This window comes from Protopterus annectens, chromosome 2.part0 (assembly GCF_019279795.1).
Source record: "Protopterus annectens isolate FY-2018-M chromosome 2.part0, PAN1.0, whole genome shotgun sequence".
In the NCBI taxonomy this organism is placed as follows: Eukaryota; Metazoa; Chordata; order Ceratodontiformes; family Protopteridae; genus Protopterus; species Protopterus annectens.
Genome location: NC_056728.1, coordinates 56,857,679 through 56,882,075, shown reverse-complemented (window position 1 = coordinate 56,882,075; position 24,397 = coordinate 56,857,679). Strand labels below are relative to the sequence as shown.

General features: G+C 40.1%; 1 protein-coding gene across 1 annotated transcript in view; it reads right to left on the bottom strand.

The window, feature by feature from the left end:
* Positions 1 to 24,397, bottom strand: part of LOC122792954 (integrin beta-2-like) — a 1,413,174-nt gene that overhangs the window by 70,731 nt on the left and 1,318,046 nt on the right. Inside the window, exon 15 of the mRNA XM_044060545.1 lies at positions 11,925 to 12,091. Within this exon, the coding sequence (XP_043916480.1) occupies positions 11,925 to 12,091 (167 nt within the window). The remainder of the gene's footprint in view (positions 1 to 11,924; positions 12,092 to 24,397) is intronic.

Here is a 24,397-nt window from a genome sequence, read left to right as displayed (position 1 = left end):
CTTCATCGGATCCACTGATTTTGGAGCCGATGAGGGTTGCCGGCTCAGACTCTTCCCCTTCGGCGCCGAAGCCCTCCTCTGCACCGAGGGAAATTGCTATGGGTTCTCCCTCGGCACCGATACTGGTTGAGTCTATTCGGAGCCGGTCCCCCAGTCCTTCGGAGCCGATGGAGAAGTCGGTTCGGACCCGGTCGGTCTCCTCCCGATCTTCCAAGAAGTCGGATTCGGACATCGACAGGGTGCTCCTAAGGCTGTTTCAGTCTCCTGTATTCCAGAAATTAGTTTTGGCTCCAGCCCATTCGGCTTCGGAGCCGATGGCCCACCCTGTAGTTCTGGTTCCTCCTCCAACAGCCTCGGCACCGTTGGAGCCGGTGCTGGTGGAGCCGATGGAGATTTTCGAGTCGGCTCCGACCCTTACTCCAACCCCGGCTCTTGAGTGGGAGTTCGGTACACGGACCTCCTCGGTCGGCCCCGGGGGGGGACGCTTCGGGACCGATGTTTTCGGTTCTGAGCCTTCCTCTCAGTGCATCGGCTGCGGGGGTACCATCTACTGTTGTGGCCACAGGGGTTGGACCTTTCCAGGACTCTGGCGGTCTGGCCTTCAGGGCCATGAGGAGTGCGTTGGCCAAATATTCTTTGGCTACCTCCACGGTCTCACCGGCACCTTCCCTATACACGGAGACTGGGTCTTTGGTAGTCCCCCTGTCGCTAGACAGCCGAGCCCCGGGGCCTGAGGTCAGCCCCAGTGGGGTTCCCCCCCTCCTGGAGGTCCCTCTGAAGCTTCTTCGGAGGAACCCCCAAGGAAAAGACTGTGCAAGAGGAAGCACGTCGACTCCCCCGATGAGTCTCTCACGTCGGACACCGATCTTGATGATGCGGAGGGGTCCCCTAAGTCGTCCTCAGATGATGTCTCCTTTGCAGACATCTTAGAAGCCCTCAAACAACGAGGCGGCTGGCATTCCAAACCCCCTTCTGCTGACGAGTCGGTGTTCCTCAAGGCCTTCGGGGCTCAGCCCTCCGCCTCCTGGGTGTCTCCGCCCTTCGACGAGCTCCTAGATTTGATCTGTCGAAGGGCGTGGGAGCATCCAGACTCTGTGGAACTGGTGCCTGCTCACCCAAATAAATTCTTATCAGCACCCCCAGAGAAGGAGTTTCTGACCAAAGGTGTGGCTGTAGATGCCCTGGTGGTGGCATCTGCTACCCAACAAGATGTAGCAGAGGCTTGACGTCCGTCCATCCTCCTAATAAGGAGTCTAGGAGCATGGATCGCACGGAAGCGCACCCTCAGTTCAGCGGCCTTTACCTTAAGGTCCCTGAACTATTTGACGACTTCACCAGATTTCAGAGGGATCTGATCAAGGAGCTTTCAGATACCCTCTTGGGTAACCTACCTGAGGAGCTGGCCCAGACGGTTGGCTCTCAGTTGGCTACGCTGTCATCGATATCAAACTCGTCCATGAGGCTCATTTCATATGCAGCCGAGGGCAGTAGAGCCTGCGAATGGTATTGCTCTACGGAGGCAAGCCTGGCTCCGCCTGTGTCATTTTGCGGAAGCCTTTAAGTCTTCCTTTGCTGACACTCCCTTTGATGGGTCCTCTTTGTTTGGACCCAAGGTAAAGGACACATTGACCCGCTGTGAGCAAGAAGGTAAGACTTTGACTGTCGACACGATTTTCCACTCCCTTTCGGCCTTACCCCAAGGCTAAAAGAGGAGGGAAAATGTGGTTCCGTAAATCCCAGAAGTCTTATCCCTCGCAGCAGGACGATCCCCCTTCTAGAGGCAGAGGAGGGGGAAATTTTTCTGGAAGACGCCGTCCCAGAGGTGGCAGAGGCCCCCCGCAACACTGGAGACCGCGAGTCCTTTTGTGGCTCTTCAGCCTTCCACAATCCCTGAAGGATTGCCCGACTGTGCAGCTCCGGAGCCAGTCGGGGGTCATTTTTCGAGGCACCTAAAAGCCTGGGAAGGTATCACTCAGGACCGATGGGTGCTTCGAATCATAGCTGGAGGTTACGCCATCCCCTTTTCACACCCTCCACCGCTGTCCAAGAAAATCCCGGACCCACCACCCAGTCAACGGGAAATTGCAGCCTTAGAAATCTCAAAGCTGCTTCAAAAAGGAGTCATCCAACCGGTCCCCGCAGACCAGATCGGATTAGGGACTTACTCAAGATTCTTTTTGGTGCCAAAAAAGACCAGGGACTTGAGGCCCATTTTGGATCTCAGCATCCTAAATCGATTTGTCAAAAAGTCCAAGTTCCGAATTGTCACCTTACAATCCATTCTCCCACTGCTGGAGAAAGGTGTTTGGATGTGCTCCATAGATCTCGAGGACGCCTATTATCACATCCTGATAGATCAGGCGTCCAGGAGACATTTGCGCTTCAGCCTGGGAGACGGTCATTTTCAGTTCTGTGCACTGCCCTTTGGTCTCACCACAGCCCCCAGGGTGTTCACCAAATGTTTGGTGGTCGTGACTGCTCACCTGAGGAGTCTAGGATTCCAGGTGTTTCCGTATCTGGACGACTGGCTCCTAACTGCCACCTCCAGGTGTCTACTATTGCAGAACCTACAAGCCACCATATCACTAGGCACTTCCCTTGGAATCACCTTCAATTGGCCAAAGTCTGTGTTGCTGCCATCTCAGCGCATAAGGTTCATCGGAGTAGAGATAGACTCAAACCAAATGCGGGTCTATCTTCCTACAGAAAGGATACAGACTATACAGGCTCAAGTCCGAGCCTTGCTTCTCAGATCCAGAGCTCCAGCCAGGATGGTCCTGCAGCTATTAGGCTCTATGTCGGCCACTGTTCTCCTAGTCCCTTTAGCAAGATTGCATATGAGAATTCTCCAGTGGCTCCTATCGACACAGTGGTCCTTTCAGGATCTCCCCCTCAGTCACCTCATACGGATCATGGAAACCTGCAAACGGGACCTTCGCTGGTGGCTGGTGCCTTGCAATCTAGATCAGGGACGACCCTTTGTTCCACCTCCTCCTATGGCCACATTGACGACGGACGCCTCCCAGACGGGGTGGGGGGGGCATTACCTGGGAAGGTCAGTCCAAGGCAATTGGCATCCCGACGAGAGTCTCCTTCATATCAACATTCTAGAAATGAGGGCGGTGTTTCTGTCTCTACAAGCCCTCCACGATTACCTCCCTCAGGGCGTAATTGCCATTCACTCCGACAACATGTCAGTAGTCTGGTATATGAACAAACAGGGAGGGACCAGATCCTACCCCCTTTACAGAGAGGCCATGAGAGTTTGGGAATGGGCAGTGGCGACCAAACGTTTTCTGGTAGCGACTCATATCCCTGGGAAATCCAACGTGATAGCCGACAGACTAAGCAGAACTATTCTCTCTCCTTACGAGTGGTCTCTGAACGATGCAGTGACAACTCAGATCTTCAGCAGATGGGGAACTCCTTGTTGCGACCTTTTCGCAACCCCGCTGAAAGCGAAGTGCAGAAAGTTCTTCTCTCTCACTCCAGCTCCGGGGGAGAGTCCTATGGACGCATTAGCCCATCCTTGGCCCACCGGCTTGCTATACGCCTTCCCTCCAGTTCCCCTCCTTCCCAGAGTGATCCAAAAGGCGTCTCACTTGGGGAGCAAAATGATTTTAGTTGCTCCTTACTGGCCTCGTCAGGTATGGTTCCTCTATCTTCGGAAATATGCACTGGACGGTCCATGGTTCCTGGATCAGATCCCAGACCTATTAATTCATCAGTCAGGACAACTCCATCAGTCCCTTCACACTTTGAAGTTAACAACTTGGCTCCTCCTCTTCCGACTATAGTCAGGAATTATACTTTAGACCCGGAAGTCATACATATCTTATCCTCGGCCCACAAGTCTGCCACTAAGAAATTGTATACTAGCAAATGGAAGAGATTTGCTATTTGGGCTCAACTCCGGGGTCTGGATCCCATCACTGTTCCGGTATCAGAAGTCCTGAAATTTCTAACTTCCCTATTCAATCAAGGTTCTTCAGTCTCTACCATCAAGGTCCAATTGGCAGCTATTTCCAATTTTCATGAATCTATAAACCCACCTTTAATGAGCAACAGATTGTGTAAAACCTTCATGAAAGGTGCTGCGCTTTTACGACCTCCGATTTCTCATCCTGCTCCTCCGTGGGATCTCGATGTGGTATTACGTGCCTTAACCTCCTCCCCCTTCGAACCGGCAGCAACATGTGATTTGAAACTTCTTTCTTGGAAAACTGCCTTTCTGGTCGCGATTACTTCTGCCAGAAGGGTTTCAGAGCTTCAAGCTCTATCTGTCAAACCACCGTACCTGGTTTTTCATAAAGATAGAGTATCCCTCAGGCCTAATCCATCTCTTGTCCCTAAAGTTTGTTCCAGTTTTTGCCTGCAACAATCATTAGAACTTCCAGTTTTCTTCCCAAAGTACTCAAACAAAGGGAGTACATCTTCCACACATTGGATGTTCACAGGCAATTGCGTTTTTATTTAGACAGGACCCAACAAACACGGAAAACAGATCAATTGTTTGTGTCCTTTTCGGATAATAAATTGGGCAAAGCCGTCACAAAGGTCACTGTTGCCAAAAGGATCAGGGACTGTATTAGTCAGGCTTATTCCTCTTCTAATAAAGAGTTTACAACCTCTGTCAAAGCTCACTCTACAAGAGCTATGGCTACTTCAATAGCATTCCATTCTAAGCTTGCCATTAGTGACATTTGTGCTGCGACTACGTGGTCTTCCCCGCACACCTTCATTTCCCACTACAAATTGGATGTGGCATCTCAGGGGCGAGCTTCATTTGGTTCCACGGTTCTCAGGAGTGTTTTCCAGTGAGCCACCCAGGAATTAGGTGCTAGGGACGCTGTCCCATCAGTACAGAATGTAGGCGAGATAGGATCACATAACATCTTTTAGTTATGTACTTACCATAACTTTAGATGTTTGGGATCCATCTCGCCTACATTCCTAATAACCCACCCTCCTTCCCCCTGCCTTGGAGATCAGAAGAGATCGGACGGTCCGAGTTCTATTGTTTCATCTTGAAACATCTGGCAATGTTATATAAACAGTTATGTATGTGTGCATGAGTGCGGACAAACAAGATCTGGGGAAGTGGTGGTGGTGCATCCTGGGATAGTGAATAGCTCAGCCAATAAGAGGCTTCGCTCTATAGCAAAGCGTGCCGAGTCGGAGCCGAGGATCGGCTCCGAGCCCATCAGTACAGAATGTAGGCGAGATGGATCCCAAACATCTAAAGTTATGGTAAGTACATAACTAAAAGATATGGAAAATAAAGAAAACAATATCACAAAGTGGGAATGTAGAAAAGAAGATTAGTAAAATAGAAGTAAAAAAAAAATAGAAGCTGAAGTTATGGAATGCCTGTGAAGTGAAGGATTTGGTGTAGAAGGTCTAATGCAGGTTACATCAAAGCATGATGGAACGAGTCCCCAAAGTAAGGAGAAACAAGAAGAAATATGGACATGGGAAAGAAAGAGATTTAATATGGTGCAATATTTATGTAAAAGATAAAGCAAAACTAATCAATAAAAAAAGAGCAGCACCAAAGATATTTGAAGAGAAATACAGGCAAAGGTATCCGGACATGGACAATTTTACAATACAAGAAATAAGAAGATAAATATGAAAGTAGAAAATAAGATAAAGAAATAGAAACTAAGGTTATGGAGTACCTGTGAAGTGAAGGATTCAGTGAAGTAAATCTAACTCAGAAAGCACCACAACAGGGTAGAGCAAAAGACATCCAAATTAAGGAGAAACCAGTGGAATAGGAAGCAACCAATCAGTTGCCGTATGAAGATATTTTCCTTCCACAGGAAACTAGTATAGATGTTTACTTGAAGCTGGACAGCAAGGGAAGGAACAGGAAACTGTGGCAACTCTGGAGTAGTCAATGTTGAGGAGTAATAGGCCAGTGAGTCCCCATAAGACAGAGCAATGGATGGCACAGAATGAAATTGAAGAGAATGTGCCACAGGAAGATGCTATAGAACTTTCTACAGAATGCCTGCAGGAAATGGATAACAAAGAATATGCCCTTAGTTTAGAAGAAAATGAGCTAAAAGAAGAGTTGCTTGATTTAATAGAGATAGATGGATATATTAAGATCAATGAAAGAAATAGACCGAAGAAGGTCAATAAAACCCAAAAAGTCAGAAGTTTGATAAAACAAATGAACACAGTAATTAGGACCATCCATAGAGATCCATGCAATATAACAGAAGTAAACAGGGCATATTACTATACAGCTAAATTAATAACTGATAAAATTCTACCAGAAGAACACAAGGTAGTAATGGAAAGGAAGGGGAGACATTGAATACCATCATGGAAGTATCAAAGAGAGAAAACTATAAAGCATTTAAGACAAGAAGTAGCACTGTTAGAGGAGTATAGAAGAGGGAACAGATCAACAAAAATACTCAGAAAGATAGACGTGATAAAAGCAATGCTCAATATTATAACGTATCAGAATCTGTCATGCACTATCGCAAATAAACTAAACATATCAGCACAGGTAGAAAAACTTAGAAAATATACAGATAAATGTAAAGGATAAGTACAGAATAAGCAATTTATTGATGACTCCAAAAATGTTTTATAGAGAACTGGGAAACAAGGTAAAAGGAATTAAAAGATCACCCAAAAAAGAAGAACAAGATACTTTTTGAAGAAGTATCTATGAAGATCCTGTGGAACATAACAAAGATGCTAAATGGATAGAAGACTTAAAAGAAAGAATAAGAAGTTCAAAGGTGCAGGTTATGAAATGGGAGGAGGTAACAGCCACAGAGATTGAAACAAAGCTAAGAAAAGCCTCTAATTGAAAAACACCATGTCCAGATGCAGCACCCAACTTCTGGTTAAAAGTATTAACATCTTTGCAGGAAGATTTAGCCTTGAGTAAGAATTATTTATATGTGCATCCTGAACAGACGCCAGCCTGGCTAACAACAGGAATAACAATGCTCCTACTTAAGAGAGAACCTGCAAGCTACCCTAAAAATTATAGACCAATAACTTGCCGGAATTGATGCCGACAGAGGGTATAGTCATTTAGAAGAAAACTCAATCATGTCAATAGAACAAAAGGGCAATAAAAGAAAGCCATATGGAACAAAGGATGATCTGTTGCTAAATAAAGTCATAATGGAGAACTGTAAAAAGGGGAAGAATCTAAGTATGGCATGGATTGACTACAAAAAAGCATTTGATAGTATCCCACATTCATGGTTAAAAGAGTGCTTAACAATGTATAAGATACATCCTACATTAATCGACTACATTACAGTGACCATGAAACAGTGGCAGACCACTTTGCAATTAAGCCATGATAAAGGACAAATTATTCCAGGGATAAAAATATAAAAGGGGATATTTTAGGGTGACTCCCTGTCACCTCTGCTATTCTGTTTTGCCCTTAGCCCAATAAGTTGTCTACTTAACAGATTAGGCCATGGCTATAATTTGGCTCCTAGAAAATAACAAAGTGTAAAGACGTCTCATCTTCTCTTTGCTGATGATTTAAAACTGTACAGCTTATCAGACAAGGAAATGAAAGCAGAATTGCAAGTAGTCAGAACTTTTTTAGATGATAGAAGAATGTCATTTGGTCTTGATAAGTGTTCAAAAGCAGCCTTTAAAGCAGGAAAACTGCAGCACCAAGAAAACATCAGTTTGGGAAAAGAATGTTATACAAAAGAACTTGAGCAAGAGGGAGTGTATACATATTTGGGACTCAATGAAGCATCAGCAATAAAACATGAACAAATGTAAATAAAATTTAGTAAGAAATATTTTAGAAGACTTACAGCATTAACATCTAGGAACAAAATTCAAGCTATAAACCAATTTACTCTTCCTGTCCTAACTTACAGTTTGAGTGACTGACTGGCCCCAAAACATGTTGGATAGATTAGACAGGAAAACAAGAAGGATGCTTCATGCTCACCAAATGATTTATAAAAATCAGTGCATATCAAGATTATATGTTCCCCATTCCAAAGGAGGTATGGGCCTCCCTGAACTTGATTACATGTATAGATCTGCAATTGTGGGACTGCACACATATTTGCTGACCTCACAGGACCCAAATGTAGTGAAAGTTTTGAAACATGAGAATAAATCTAAGATGAGTTCCCAGCTTGGTCTAGCAGAAGCATAATGACTTCAATCAGGAATGGAAATTAAACCAGAAGTAGATAAAAATCAGGTGGCAACTGAATGTGCCAAAAAAAAAAAAAACAAAAGAAAAAATATAAGGTGAAGGATCAGATAAGAAGGCAAGAAGTATGGAAAATGCATAAATATAGTTGCAAGTATAGAAAACTTCTGGAAGAACCTCATGTTGATCCAGATTGAATGCAGGAATGGTTAAGGAGAGGTGAATTCAAACCAAAAGATGAAAGGTTAATATTGGCAGCCCAAGATAGTGGGCTATGCACATGTTAGTTTACAAAGTCCATTGAACATGTGGGAGAAACAGACAAATGTAGGCTTTGTAAAACAGAATTGGAAACTGTCGCACACCTCATTGCTGGGTGTGACATACTAATGGCAGAAGGAATGTATACTGAAAGGCATAATAATGTGGCAAGGCTGTTGGATTAGGGATTGTGTAAACATTATGGTATTGAAAAAGATTGGAAACACAAGCCACACAGCATCATAGAAAATGAAGTCTACATCACGTGGGATCACCCATGACCAACAGTTCAAAAGATAGATGCTAGAAAATCAGATATAGTGGTCTATGAAAAGAAGACAAAAGTAGCATTGATCATTGAAAGGGAAAAGATCTAGGGTGAGATGAGGCCAAGAAGTTAGTACTGCAGTTCAGAGACTGCCTTCCCTACCAGGAATTGATGTTACAGCTTAGGCAAAGAAAAAGGGATAGGGGAGTCCTAAGTGAAAGACCTGCTCTGGTACAGTTTTTACTTGAATCTATACCATAATCTGCTGCTTAAAAGGGGATAATTAGTGGGGTATATAATATATTCCATGATAACTATTAGAATCAATCAGAGGAGGGTAGAAAAGACAGAAGAGCGACTAGAAAAACAATTTACAAGGGAACAATGGAAGGGCATATGTATGGCTCCCGAGTATGCAGCACATTTCAGAAGGTTTGGTTTTTCATTGGAAGTGTTTACATAGGTATTTTCATACCCCAAGCAGACATTTTTCCTCAAGCAGAAAGAAAATGTTGGAGATGTGGTGGGGAAGAAAGAGGCAACTGGGAACGTATTTTTTTGTGAGTTTAATGAGTTGGCAGATTTAGAAACTTTCCCACAGAGTACTCTGCCAGAAATATTGGTGGAACAAATGGCTGTAAATAAAGAAAAGATTCTTTTAAGTTGGAACACAGGATCTGAATTTGCTAGACATATTAGACCTTATGAAGTTTAATGCTGCTGGCTGCCAAAAAAGCAGTTACTAGAAAATGGAGATCAGAATCTAAACCACCTGTATTTATAGTATTGAATATTGCAAAATAAATAAAAGAACTGGAAGAGGGATCTTTAGAAAAGGGAATGAGCAAATTACATAGAAGTAAATAGAATTTGTGGGGACAATACATGCAGAATAATGTTCAGGAGGAGTGAGGTTTAAGGCATGGCAGGAAATTAGTGATTTATGTAATGTTGGACTGAAAGACAGTTGTTATAACAAGAACATGTACTGTATAATGTGTGAAAATGAAAAAGAAAGTGTTAATATGGTTTGTTTCATTGTCTGTTAATGTTTGTGTGCCTATGTCTTAACTGATATTTTTAATAAAGGTTTAAAAAAAACATACAACCTGGGAAGGGCTATTGACCAGCAGAGCGAAGAAGAAGATGTGCTATGAAACAGCCTGTCAGTGAGAACATTATAAAAAACTAAGAAGAAAAACTGAGTACTGAAGTTAGTGCTTGTCATATGTCAGTATACAGTTCTTTATAGTACAGTAATGTCATACATATTGTAATTTTAATACAAGTATAATATGTAAAGCATTACTAAATATGTAGATTACTAAGCATTAAAAATAACAGTTACATGCAATATCATAAACTATTTAGTACTAATATTATATAGGAATATAATGTGCTCATAGGAATTACTAAATGTGTAATTTGACCATGAACAACCAACCACTTCAAGTAAATAGCCTTTTTTAGTTAAATGACTGAAAGAAAATATGGCACATGTAACACTAACATATGTGCGCTTGTACCTGTGGAAGTATGCCATCTCCTAACTGCAGAACTATGATGTACAAGCTTATAGTAAAAGGATGAAAAAAATCAAATATCTATTAAATATGGCTGGTTCTGTGGAGCAAAAGGATGGAGCCCTCACTGTGACTCAGGTGAACAGGGATCAATCACTGTCCCATACAAGCCAGGCAAGGAGCAAGAGGATTGAAGGGGTATGGTCTGTAGGGAGGAAGAGGAGTTGAAGGGGTATGGTCTGTAGGGAGAAGAGGAGTGAAGAGGTATGGCCTGCAGTAGAAGAGAACTGAAGGGATATGGTCTGCAGGGAGGAAGAGGATTGAAGGAGTATTGCCTACACGAGGAAGAGGAGTGAAGGGGTATGGTCTTCAGGGAGGAAGAGGAGTGAAGGGGTATGGTCTGCTCATCTCTCCCAGTAGAGACAAATTCTTGCACTCAGGGGCACACTGCATTAGTGTGATTTCAAGTAAAAGATGAGAGAAACCACCTCCCATGCTTTGGGGTTGGGGCAGGGCTGCATAAAGGAACTGTCTCTGCAGATGTGAGGAAACATCTTTTGTACTCAGCCCACTGCACGTCTTCCCTCACACTTAGCTAAGTGTGCATGGAGAAATTAGGGCAAAATCTGAAAAAGCACAAAATATCCCTGATGGTTGCCTTAAAGATGGGACCTGCCATTTAACAATCACCCTGGTGGTATGGAATAGATGGGCTGATGATTCACAGGCAGTGGAGCAAACTATAAACAAAAATGTATCTAATAAATTTAACCGTGTTCACATTCCAAATAAAGACACAGCACCATTAACTGTATGTTGGACTTCAGCAAATTAGCATTGTTTATATTATTTTGAAAGCTGGAAGTATTTCATCCCCTGCTGGCTTGCTGATAAACACTGAGTTGCTGGCAAAACTGAATAATTTTACAAGTAAGGATTTATTTTTCCAGTAAGTTTTTTTTTTTTAAATTTTATTTATTTATTTATTTATTTATTTTTTAAATTTGCAGCACCCATGCTTACTCTAAGGAAACAATGACAAAAAATGGCTCCCTACTGAAAATCTCATCACACATTTCCAATCTTCAAGACACCAGAAAAGAAATGAAAATACATGACAGGAGCATAGATGAAAAATTGCTCTTCTACTATAGACTTATTTTTTTTTTGGGGGGGGGGGGTCAAAGCCCTCTCTCTCCACAAAGATATATATACCAATCCCGAGGCTTCCGTACCTCAGAGAAAAAGCAGTATTCTGAGAAACAGCAATCTGGGACTTGGTTTGTCTGCATGTCTTGGGACTAAGCATTTCAGGTCCTGACAGTAATTTGTGACTTTCAGCATTATGAGAATAACATCATAGGATATAAGGTAAATGCTTGTGATGGCACTGTACTACTATGGCAGCTAAAAAAAAGCTAAGGAAGACTCACATATTTGGCTAACGTGGGTTAATTATCAGAGTTTCAATCTGTGTACCTCAGTAACTCATTTAAATGCCAAACTTCCTGCCTAATCCCTGAAGATGGCCGATTACATCTATTAGGCATTATTAAATTTGGAAAGGAATAAAAATGTGTCTGTACAAATAAACAGTAGAGGCAAACTTTCATATGTGATCTCAGGTGTCGCAGATGAATTTAGTAAAAATAATGCACTTTAATATCTCCTCTAAGGAGTAGCAAGCATGCATCCTTACAATCCATTTGGAATTTTCCTTCATTTCCTTCTCAAAACGACGGTACTTTGCTCGATCATTCAGTTCAGTCAGGCACTTCCCAAACAACAGGAGAAACAGACCGAGGAGCAACACTGACCCAGCAGTCATCAGAGCAATCTGAAGTTCACTCAGTCTCTTTGGACATTCTGAAAAGCAAGGCAAAAATTCCATCAGTGCATTACTTATTCTTATAATAGTAATAATCTTCAATTTGTTTCTCTGCAGGTTCTAATTTTATTAGTTTTCCAAAGTGCAATTACCTGATTTTTTTTTTTAGATGTTAGTTTAGTCACAGGATATGGAGGGGATATCATTGGCCCAGAGCCTTCAAGAATTCAGACTTTTTACTGCAAGTTTAATTTTATTTCACCTGTTTCCACACATGTTCATCTTTCACACACTTATAGGACAACCATTAACACTGTAAATGCCCTCCTCCCTATACCTCTCAACTGCTCCTGATTCTGCAGAACATCTCTTATTTTGCCTTTCAGCCCTGTCCTTAGTAAAATGTTTGATTTTTCTGGTAAATCAATCAAGACTGCAGTCAGGAATGCTAGATAGTTTCATACTTATTGTTCAGAAAATACATGGTGATCCAAAATCTATTATATTAATAAGTGAATTAAACATTTTGCCTTGATTTCTTAGTCACTGATTCTTGAGCAAAGACATTTAGAGATTATGCACCCCCCCACTTTATGTGGTAATCTTCCATCATCTATATCCCTCCTAGGTACAGTTAGATGGGGAGAGCAATGCTCCTGGTTAATCATCAGAAGAACACTAGAAGTGACTAATAATTATTGTCTTTAAGCCTTGATCCAGGTCAAATATTAATTCTTTTTTTAACTTCTTTATTAAAATATCACTTAAGGCATAGACACATGTACATTAACAGAAAAGAAAAAACATATTAACATTTTACCATTTACATACATTATACATTATATTTTCTCTTTTTTATGACAACTAATCCTAAACCTGCAGGAATTTGTTGGATACTTGAAACAAATCGAATGGCTAGGTTATTTTAAGCACAAAAAGGGAAATTGGCTAGGCTTAAAATAACATGTTGGGGCAGCTAGCCTAGTATTTACCTATGAACTTATGAACTTGGGAACCATACATATGTCCTGTCATTGTTCCCTTGTAAATTGCTTTTCCAGTCTCTTCTGACCTCCTCTGATTTATTCTTATATTTGTCATGCAATATTTTATATGCCCTACTAATTCTTCCCTTTTTAACAGCAGCTTCTGTTCTAGATTCAACTAAAAAAAAAAATCTTCCCGAACAGGTCTTTCACGTAGAACTCGCCTGTCTCTTTCTCGTTGCCTATACTCTGATGTCAGTCCTGATAGGGAAGGCAGTCTCTAGCTTGCTGTCCAGACTTCTTGGCCTCATTACCTTTCCCTCCCTGCTTATTTGCTCCAAATACCTTGCTTCCTTTGCCAGTTTTCCCGAGTACACTCCAGTCCCTTCTTGCTTATTTTCTGTACCCCATATTGAAGGTATCCCTATCAGCAGAATCTCCTATCTTCATTCCCATGTTGGCTTAGTCCTTAGAAAACTTTCTGCAACTTTAGGAATATAATATTCGGTATGGTGTTTATTATTCTCTTTAAGTATCTGCATCCAAAACCTCACTCTCTCGCTCTCCTTATTTCTAGACCCCCTGCTTCATCACCATCCATTTCAGCTTTGAATTATAACCTTCTGCTTGTGTTATGTATATCAGCATTAACTATGTAGCTGTAAAATAGCCCTTCAAATAAGGTAATCTGAAACTACTTTGTTCTATTGGGAGAATCAGTTTGTCTCATCTGACTCTTGTCTTTTTCTCTCTCAGAAAACTTCCTTCAACTCTTAATGTCCATAACCCTTCCTCTAGTTGATAAAAATATGCCTGACCTATATATAAAATAAAAGGGATTAAAAACATTTTCACTGCTTGTATCTTACTACCCATATCCATAAATAACTCCCAGTTTCTTAGCTTTTGTATTATCTTCAGTCTCTTACCACATATCTTTAGCTGCCATAACAGAAACTTTTTCAATCCATACTCATAAATACTGAACTAAGTCATGAGTGTTTACATAATTTATGGCTATAGCCTTTCTTTTACCTTCATTAATTTTATATCCTGAAAAGGCTTGAAACTGTCTCAAAATGTCCCACAAGACCAATATGTCCTTTTCTGGATTGAACAAGTACAATAAAAGCCAACTTATTTTGACTATCACAGCAATTGTATCTTTGAATTTCTGAGTCTCTTATTTTCTTTGCTAATGGCTCTAAATATAAAACAGATAACAAAAGGGAAAGAAGACACCCCTGCCTGGTTCCTTTGTTCAAACACAACTTGTCAAAGAGAACCCCCCCCCACTTTAATTTTTGTCTCTGATCCCTCATATATCCTCCTAACTAACATTATTGTATCAGGGAATGCAAATGCTTCCACTGCCCTACTCATAAAATCCCAGCTTACAGTGTCACATGCTTTCTCTGCATCAAGATCCACCGGCAACTGTGGTGTTTTCTTATATTTTACTTTCCTCTAGATCATCATTGCTCTATTAATGTTGCCAAATATTTGCCTTCCCTCCACAAAACCACATTGATCCATAGCTATCAATTTTTTCTTGCCATTCTTTTAGTTAATATAGACAAAATCACTTTATAATCATGTTTTAAAATTGAAATGGGTCTATAAGAGGCTGGGTGGGTCCCATGGGTCTTTACCCTCTTTTGGTAACAGAGCCCCCACGGCTTTCTTCCATGATGCTGGTACTGTACTTCCCCTTTTAACATATTATCAAATGAAATCTTCCAGGTATTTATCACTTTCTTCCCTAATAACTTCCAATCATCCACATGAATGCCATCTCTTCATGGAGACTTCCCTACAGACTGGTTATTATATCACTGTTTTTATCACACCTTCTCCTATCTTAACTATTAGTTTTTGAGCCTCATCATCTTCTAATCTTAGCATAATTAAGTCTTCCATAAATGTTTCTATTTGTGCCCTTTCTTGATTTCCACATTCCTATCCTTTATAAAATTTTCATAAAATTTCTGAAATATCTCTAATACCTCTATATGATCTCTAGTTATTTTTCTTGTCACAGGCTCTCTTAAAGTTTGGTGACAAACCTTTCTATTTTCTGTTATTCCACTCAAAGTTTTTGTGCTCTGGAGTTATCATCAAAAATTAGTTGATTAACAGTAATCTTTCTAAACTCTTACATATTATGCAAATATTTCCTTATTTTCTGTTTAGCATTCTGCAGGTGTTCCTCTTGTTCTGTGTGATTCCCCTTATTCTGGAAAACCTCAATCTTTGTCGGCTTACCTAAGTAATTCCTATTACTTCTTAACCATATTTCTTTCTCTTTTATTTTGACTTTGTTTTTAAACTCCATTTTCTTTTTCTTTTCTTCATTTTATTTTATTTATTTTTCATTTTTATTTTATTCTAATCACTAGCAATAACTTCTGAAGATAGTTCTATAAATAAATAAATAAAAATAAATCTTCCCTAATAACTTTCAAATAATTTTCATTACCCATTCCTTAAATTCCTCTCTCTTTAACTGGTAGGTAGAAAAGCACCAGTGCCTCATTTTTACTTCATTGCCCTGCATTTTGTATCTTTGTGTTTATTGGCACATAATCTGAAATACTTATTCGATGTGTATTGAAGCTTTCAATTAACTGCAAATGTTCCTGTGAAATATAATTTTTATCCAGTCTAGCGCGGTTATTGTGCCCACACTCCTACTACTGAATTCATGTCTTTCATACCAAATAGGTCAAATATTAATTCTTAGAGGTGGTGTATTGTCACCCTAAAATATTTGCCTCTGAGACCAAAAGGCACAACATATCCTGACACAAAGATCATAAACATGATAGTCTATAACTTCAGATGATCTACATGAAGTTATTAAAGTGCTTCCATTTATTTTAAGAAAACATTATTCACATCACCCTGCCTTTTTCACATTTTCCATTTCACAGGCACTACACAAAGGAAACCACAAACAGCTACGTTTAAAGGGCTGAATTTGGTATTGCCACATTCAAAATCAATTACAAATGCCAATTAGTGCAAGAAATTTGGACAAAGCCCAACAAAACTGGGGGACACAGGGCCAAAAATAGAGACATATTTTAAATATTGCTCTTATAAACTTAGAAAGTTGCTAGAGTAACAGGATTTATTTTAACATATATTTTCTGAAGGATCTGAAGTCTGAAACTCAAATATATGTCGTTATTTAGTGACTTCAGTTCTTTGAGCATGCCAATGATTTGCCAGAAAACCACAAATTTTATGAGGAGCAGACCAAAAATATGAGCCAAAAATGTGGACGTTCTGTGAAAATCTGGACAATTGAGAGGTATGCTACAAACACCATCACCAGGTATTTAAAGACACCAATAGAAATTGGAAAGTTTTTGGCTACTCCAGTCCTTCCTCAGGCAAGTTACATTTATTAAAGCAACACTGATAACAGGCTGTTAGCGAACTACTGTGATTCACGTGGAGTATATAACATTTATAACTAAATATTTTAATGAATGTAACTTGCCTGAAGGACAGGAGTGACCATAAATCTGCTTCTGTTACTGTATTTTTAAATAAATGGTGATGGGATATGAAGCTTTATGTGTGCTCCACACTTAACACGACCTTGTGTTACCAAGTCCATCTTGCTTCTTTGAAAAGAAAATGTGTGTTTATCTGGCCAAGTACTGTTGAGCTGGAACACTGCCATTTGTCAGAAAATTAAATACACAAAATAGATATTTAATGTTCATAATATTCATGAATGAAATCAGTATTATCTTCTAAATATGCGTGTGTGTGTGTGTGTGTGTGTGTGTGTGTGTGTGTGTGTGTGTGTGAGAGAGTCTGTGTGTGTGTGTGTGTGTGTGTGTGTGTGTGTATATATATATATATATATATATATATATATATATATATATATATATATACAGACACATACAGATGTATATATATATATATATATATATATATATATATATATATATATATATATATATATATACATATATATATATATATATATATATATATATATAGAGAGAGAGAGAAGGAGAGATACAGATATAGATATACAATGGATATAAAAAGTTTACACACCCCTGTTAAAATGGCAGGTTTTTGTGATATAAAAAAATGAGACCACAATAAATCATTTCAAAACTTTTCCCACCTTTAATGTGATCTATAACCTGTACAATGCAATTGAAAAAACAAACAAACCTGTTGGAGAAAAAATATAAAAAACAAAAAACATACAGTAATCTGGTTGCATAACTGTGCACACCCTTAAACTAATATTTTGTTGAAGCACCTTTTGATTTAATTATAGCATTCAGTCTTCTTGGGTACACACCTGCCATCAATTAAAGAGACTCTGAGTAACCCTAAGTAAAGTTCAGCTGTCCTAGTAGGATTTTCCTGACATTTTACTCAGTTGCCTGCTACAGCAAAAGCCATGGTTTGCAGTGAGCCTACAAAACATCAAAGGGATCTCATTGTTGAACGGTATCAGTCAGGAGAAGGATACAAAAACATTTCCACAGCATAGGATATACCAAGTGGAGAAAATATGAGAACAGTGGCATTGCAAAGAACTGGACATCCCTCCAAAATTGATGAAAAGACAAGACAAAAACTGGACAGGGAGGCTGCCAAGAGACCTACAGCAACACTGAAGGAATTTCTGGCAAGTGCTGGTTGTGTACTACATGTGACAACAATCTCCTGTATTTTCCATATGTCTGGGCTATGGGGTAGGGTTGCAAGATGGAAGCCTTTTCTTACACAGAAAAACATCCAGACATGGCTAAAATTTGCAAAACAATACATCAAGTCTTCCAAAAGCATGTGGGAAAATGTGTTATGGTCTGATGAGACCAAGGCTGAACATTTTGGCCACAATTCTAAAAGGTACGTTTGGCTCAAAAACAACACTTTGCATCACCAAAAGAACACCATCCCCATGGTGAAGCATGGTGGTAACCGTATCATGCTTTGGTGTTGCTTTTCTTCAGCTAGAACTGTTACTTTAGCAAAGGTGGAGGGAATTATGAACAGTTCCAAATATCAGTCACTTTTGGCCCAAAACCTTCGTCCGTCTGCTAAAAAGTTGAAGATGAAGAGGAATTTCACCTTTCAACACGACAATAATCCCAAGCATACATCCAAATCAGCAAAGAATGGTTTTACCAGAAGAAAATTAAAGTTTTGGAATGACCCAGCCAGAGCCCAGACCTAAATCCAATAGAAAATCTGTGGGGTGACCTGAAGAGGGCTGTGCACAAGAGATGGCCTTGCAATCTGACAGATTTGTAGCTGCTTTGCAAGGAAGAGTGGGCAAATATTGCCAAGTCAAGATGTGCCATGCTGATGGACTCCTACCCACGTAGACTGAATCTGTAATTAAATCAAAAGGTGCTTCAACAAAGTATTAGTTTAAGGGTGTGCACACATATGCAACAAGCTTATTGTACATTTTAAATTTTTTATATTTTCCCCTAACAGATTTGTTTGCTTTTCAATTGAATTGTACAGGTTATAGGTCACATTAAAGGTGAGAAAAGTTTTGAAATGATTTATTGTGGTCTCATTTTTTATATCACAAAAACCTGGCATTTTAACATGGGTGTGTAAACTTTTTATATCCACTGTAGATATCTATATCTAATATGAACAAATATTTGTTCTTTAGATGACACAGTAAACTAGGATCACAATTATTTTGATGGCATTTCTGATGGGTGCTTAGAACACAGATAAACTGTAGTAAAGTCTGTTGGGCTGTGGACAATGTCTATATTAGGTATCCTTTAGAATTATGAAAAACAGAAGAAAAAGCTATTATTTCATTTTGTATATTTTAATTGCATTTCAAGCTGCCCATGACTTAATGCTACTTTTTTGTACCTTTAAGCTACTTTTTTGTTTTTAACCTAAAAAAGTTACTTATTTGTAATTTACATTTGGCCTGGTACCATAGTCTTGCTGCTGTTGTATTCACAACTGTGGGATATGGGGTTAAATTAGCAGCAGGTTGTCATCTCATGCAAACATTTAAGTTAGAAAGAGGAGCAATGCAGTGGTGCCCCCTTTCCCTATTAGTGCTTGACCTTTATTTGGAGTATTTATGACATACAAGGCTTTCCTTGGAACAGGGACAGTTTGCTGATGATGTGATTTTACACTTAACTAATCCAGAAAGCAGTTTGCCTAAACTCCTTCAAGTTCTTCAAGTCTTCATTGAGCTCTCAGGATACAAGGTTAACGAGAATAAAGCTAATGCAAATATTAGAGCGAGGAAGCACCAAAAAACATAGGAGGAGATAAAGGAAATGAGTTTGAAATTAATAAAAAAATGAAAGTTACTCTGTATAGCCTTAGATAAAAAATACAAGTGTTAAAAATAATTTCTTCTTCCTCATATTTTATGCAGGGCAGGCTTTCTTATATGAAATGGAAAAATGTTAGTTGCATGCTGAAAAAAAGTTGTTCTTCTTTCGGCTTTTCCCGGTTAGGGGTCGCCACAGCAGAACTCTGGTCCGCTAATGATTGGCAGTAGATTTTTTACGGGTGCAGAGGTACCAGCTCGATACCCAAACTTCAACTAAGGCACGCCCATTCTACGCATGTCTTTCGAATGCCACTTGACTGCGGGGAGGACATGCAGACTCCACACAGAAGGCACTCCAGCCGAGAATTGAACGGGAGAACCTCTTGCTGTGAGGCAACAATGCTACCGCTGCACCACCGTGGCTATCTACATGCTGAAAAAAAGTAATGAAATTTATTTTGGGGTGATAAAATCAAAGGGTAAGCTGGAATGAAATGATTCTTCCAGTGAACCTGGGTCTGGCAATTCCTAATTTGTGAGGAACCTTTAAAGCAGTGCAACTGAGACTAGCATGCTTAATGCAGAATTAGTAGTACAACTCAAGATGGAAGCAAATGACTCCCTCACAAAGGGAAGAGGATCAGGGAATAGAAAAGTTGAAAATATGGTCTGAATACCTATATAGAAGAAAAGGTGGGTCTAAGAAATATCTTTTAGATTAACTAAGACATTTTTGGGACACAAAAAGTGTAGTATGTGGAAAATGGCATTACTGCCTACTGGGATGGGACTGAAAGGTACTCAGATAAACCTCATATTGAAAACAATGTCTCAGAAGGAGTAGGGGCCCATTATACTGGAAACAAATGAAACAGGGAGAAAGGATCCTTGGGCAGACTTCAGTTAAACAGATTTTTCAGTTTAGAGAAAATGAGTACATGATTTACATGATACTAGTATCCGCAATCAATACAATGTAGGAGGAAAACCCAGCAAAGAGAGGGCAGCCTGTTAGAGGTGGTCATGTTGTTGTCTGAGGTAACAACAGAGAATTCAAGCAAGAAGAATCTAATAAGTAGACTATTTAAAGGGTCCCTTGGAAATAAGAGTAAAACTCAGAAGTTGGGACAAGAATGGGAAAATAAATGTGAACAAAAAATCTCAGAAGACTAGTGGCAAAAAAATGTATAGTGTCCAAACATGCAACTACATTAAGAAAATTCAAAATATTCAGATGTAAGTGTTTACACAAATGCTACTAGACTCCCACAAAATTACACAAAATGCTTACAGGCTTAAGTCAAATGATTTGGGAGATGAAATACTAAACAGGAGACTAGCAGCACATCATTTGATCCTGTCCAAAAGCTAGTTCAGTTTACCAGCAATTTGCAACATCTGATATTAAAAATATTAGGTAAAAATGTCAACTTGAAAAAAATAAAACATCTTAAGTGGATATAGAAGAGATGTCTAAAACACAGTACAACACTATATGCTTAGTGCTACTAGCTTCTAAAAATATTATTACTAGAGGAAGGAAAGACAAGAAACCCCATCTTTTGATGGGATCCCTATCAGGTTATCGAACATCCAGAAATTTGAAAAGCATCTGGCCGAGACCATGTGATTGAATTTTTGGAAGTTCGAACTTTAAAAAAAAAATGTCTTTTTTTTAATGTTTTTGCAGGGGTCAATCCCCCCTGCACCCCCACACCCCCTGCTAATTAAATATATCAACTCCAAAATCACACTACAGTGAGGAAGACTGTACATTTCCCATTCTGCTCTGTACAGCGGTCTCCACTGAAAACATTCGAACTTCTGAAAATTTGATCATATGGTCTCAGCCATATGCATTTCGAATTTCCAGATGTTCAGTAGTCTAATAGGGATCCATTTTGATAAGTCGGTATAGAGGAGATGGCATCTAAAACACACTAAAGCACTGGTATGTTACAACTGTTCAGAGTTTAAAAATGCACAGTATAAACAATAATTGTAAATATGAATCATTCTCCAGAATATTCATATGTCTACCATATATGAGGACTGCACTATATCTAAACATATCAATTGTTTGATGAAATAAACTCCCACTGATTTAATAAAAAGTTTAAATGAAGAACTGTTAGATGAACAATATGATAACTGGACAAGGTAACTTTAGCAATTTAACAGGTTTTAATTGTTTAACTACTACTATTCAAATGCTTGATTATACCTACTCTGGTTTTAAGAATGTGAAGAATTCCATATTTTGTGAAAGTTGGGTTCCTATCAGTTCAGCGAAAAATCAGTTCAAGGATTGGCATTTTCAGTGCAATTACATCAAACATGCCATTCGTCGAACTGTTCATACTGAGATCGTGATACAGTGAGGATCGGGAAATTTGCCCTTTCTCCACTGTAGTGAGATCTTGGAGTTGGCATATATAATTGGCGGGGGGCGTTGGAGGCACAGCTCCCCACATGATGGGAATTAGATGAATGGCATTTCTGATGAAATGCCATTCGTTGAAGTGACAGTTCGCTGAAGTGATATAGACCTGTTAAAGTTTATATATTGTTAACTTTTTATTCTTTCAGACAGTGGAATTATTTATTGACTTTATTGTGATGCCTGGCTTGGATTTGCTTACTTGAGCTTTTTATATCACAAAATGTTCTGTTTGAATCCAAGGGGCTCAAAGGTCTGCATAAATGTAGAAATGCATGGTAAGAGCCGCAAAAGACAAAAGAGCAGGTTAGGTGAATAGACCTGAGGATAGAGGGCTGACTATATGGCCCTGTTGCATCTTTAGCAGTGAAGACATACAGAAGAAAGCTATTAGATGCACTGGTACATGTGAAGGCAGTGAGAGTGGCTCAGGAAAGACTTACTTTTAATGGATTTAGGTGGTAGAAGGGAAAGTAGTCCTGTTTGTGCTGAATATGGCATAGGCTTGTCCTCAGCTTAGTATGTGTACTACCACTTCACAATGGTTTAAGGGGGGGGTTGATGATGGGAAGAGAAAGAAAGAGACAGCTGTGGTGAGGAGATAATGAAGGGGATAGAAACAGAAAAAGTGAGGTATTGGAGAATGAATGCCTAAGGTAAGATTCACTCATCTGGGAAGAAAAAATCTTACATTGGAGAGAAGGAATCTTGTGCTATTGCAATGAAAGTATATAAGACAATGTCTAAAATAATACGATAAAGACAAGAATCAGATATGGGAAAGAGGATGTGGGTGTAGGCATTTCATTCTGTATGGTCCACCCTGGGGCCAAGTGTGAATCAGAGCATTCTTCCGTGACTCTCCTGGAGGAGGGGGTCAGAGCGAAGTACTTGCTGCACTTTTTCAGGGGAGAAGCAAATAAGTTGCAGCAAGGCTGAAGGTCGTATCGACTAATAATTGAGAGACCACTCGCGAGGAATCACAATGGACCTGCTGAGTCTGTCTGCTAGCACTGGGATACTGCAAGGTTAAAACAGGGGAGATAAAGAAAGAGGAAGAGAAGGGTACCAGTGCTGAAGAAAGAACACAATAAACTACAGGGTTTTGTGAAGTAGGGAGATAAACCCATCATCTTAAGTAAAAACAAACCTGAATAAAAAAAAGGCTCTTGGATTAGAAGCTAAAGTAGTTGTATCTGGTTCAAAAGAATGAGAGGTGTATCTGGTTCAAAAGAATGAGATGTGCTGACAGGATACGAGGGAGATTAAGAACTATCACATGGTAAAACAGAATGTTAAGCACAGAACCACAGCAGGAAAAAGGGAGTCAAACAGTGAAGAGATATGAGATTAATATGACATTTACAGAATAGTTTCAGAAATGGGGAAGTACTATGAAAGAAGCACACGGTATGGAATGAGTTAATATGAATGTGTATGAGGACTGGTTGGGGAGGGAAGCTTTGTCATGGAATTACATCCTGGAGAGGCCTGTAAAAATGGAACGAGTGGCACAATTTATGCACTGCTGAGAAGGAAAGCACTACGGCCAGGTGGGATTCGTGACAGAAAAAATGCTAGAGTTGCCTAAACTCAGTAGTGTAGCAAGGATTGGGAACAAAAAGGCATAAAACAGGTAATATCAACAGAATCAATACTACACCAGTAAAGTTTGTAAGTCCTTCCTTCACTGTAGTGCAACTTATATTTAATTAGCAGGAGGAATGGGGAGGCACTGAAGGCAGGAGAAAACATTGATGTTCATCGTGTTTCACTGTTGCAGTCATGCCTGTAGGGTTCTCCCCTGCCGGTAGGCAGTCCTCGGTCGGCCAGAATTCCTAAGTCTGGGTCCAGCGTCGGCTGCTCAGCCATGCTCCCTGACGTCAGAGCGCCAGGAGTACAAAGCTGACAGCCGATGCCATCTTCTCCAGTCTTTCTTGCCTTGCAGTGATAGCAGTTCGCAAGTGCCGGTCGGCTGACTCCTGACGATTTTTTCTGATAAAACTTCAGTCCGAAGACTTTCTTCTCCACTACAAAGCTAAGTACCCCGTTGGGGAAACTTTTTCTTGCTCCAGTCCGATGTCAGAAAAAGTTAATAATTGTATTTCATGTGGGAAGCAAATACCTCATAAGGATTTTCATTCTTACTGTATTCCTTGCTTAGGCCCTGACCACGACGTAGCTAATTGTCGGTTTTGTGCTAGATTCAATCAACGTACAATTAAACGAAGGTACGATTTTGCTTTTCATTACTTCAGTAGGCGCTTTAACTACAAAATGTCGTCTGATACGGTTCCGGCTACCGGAGTTTACAAACGTCGCAAGGATAAAGACAGGCCTCCGAGGTCCAAATCTGATGATAGCGCACAAGCAGAGCCAGCTTCAGGTTCGGCCGTCGTCAGTGAGGTGCTTTTGCAGCCCCAGTGGTCGGCCATTTCAGAACCAATGGCCGAAACGGACTCTCATGAGGAGCCAACCAGGCCTTTAAATATTTCTATTGCAGGACCTTCAGACAATGCTCCTTCGGATGGGTCCAGGTGCAGGTACCGGCTTCCGTAGGGGTTTTCAGGCCTACTCAGCTTCTAATAAAGGCAAAGCCAAA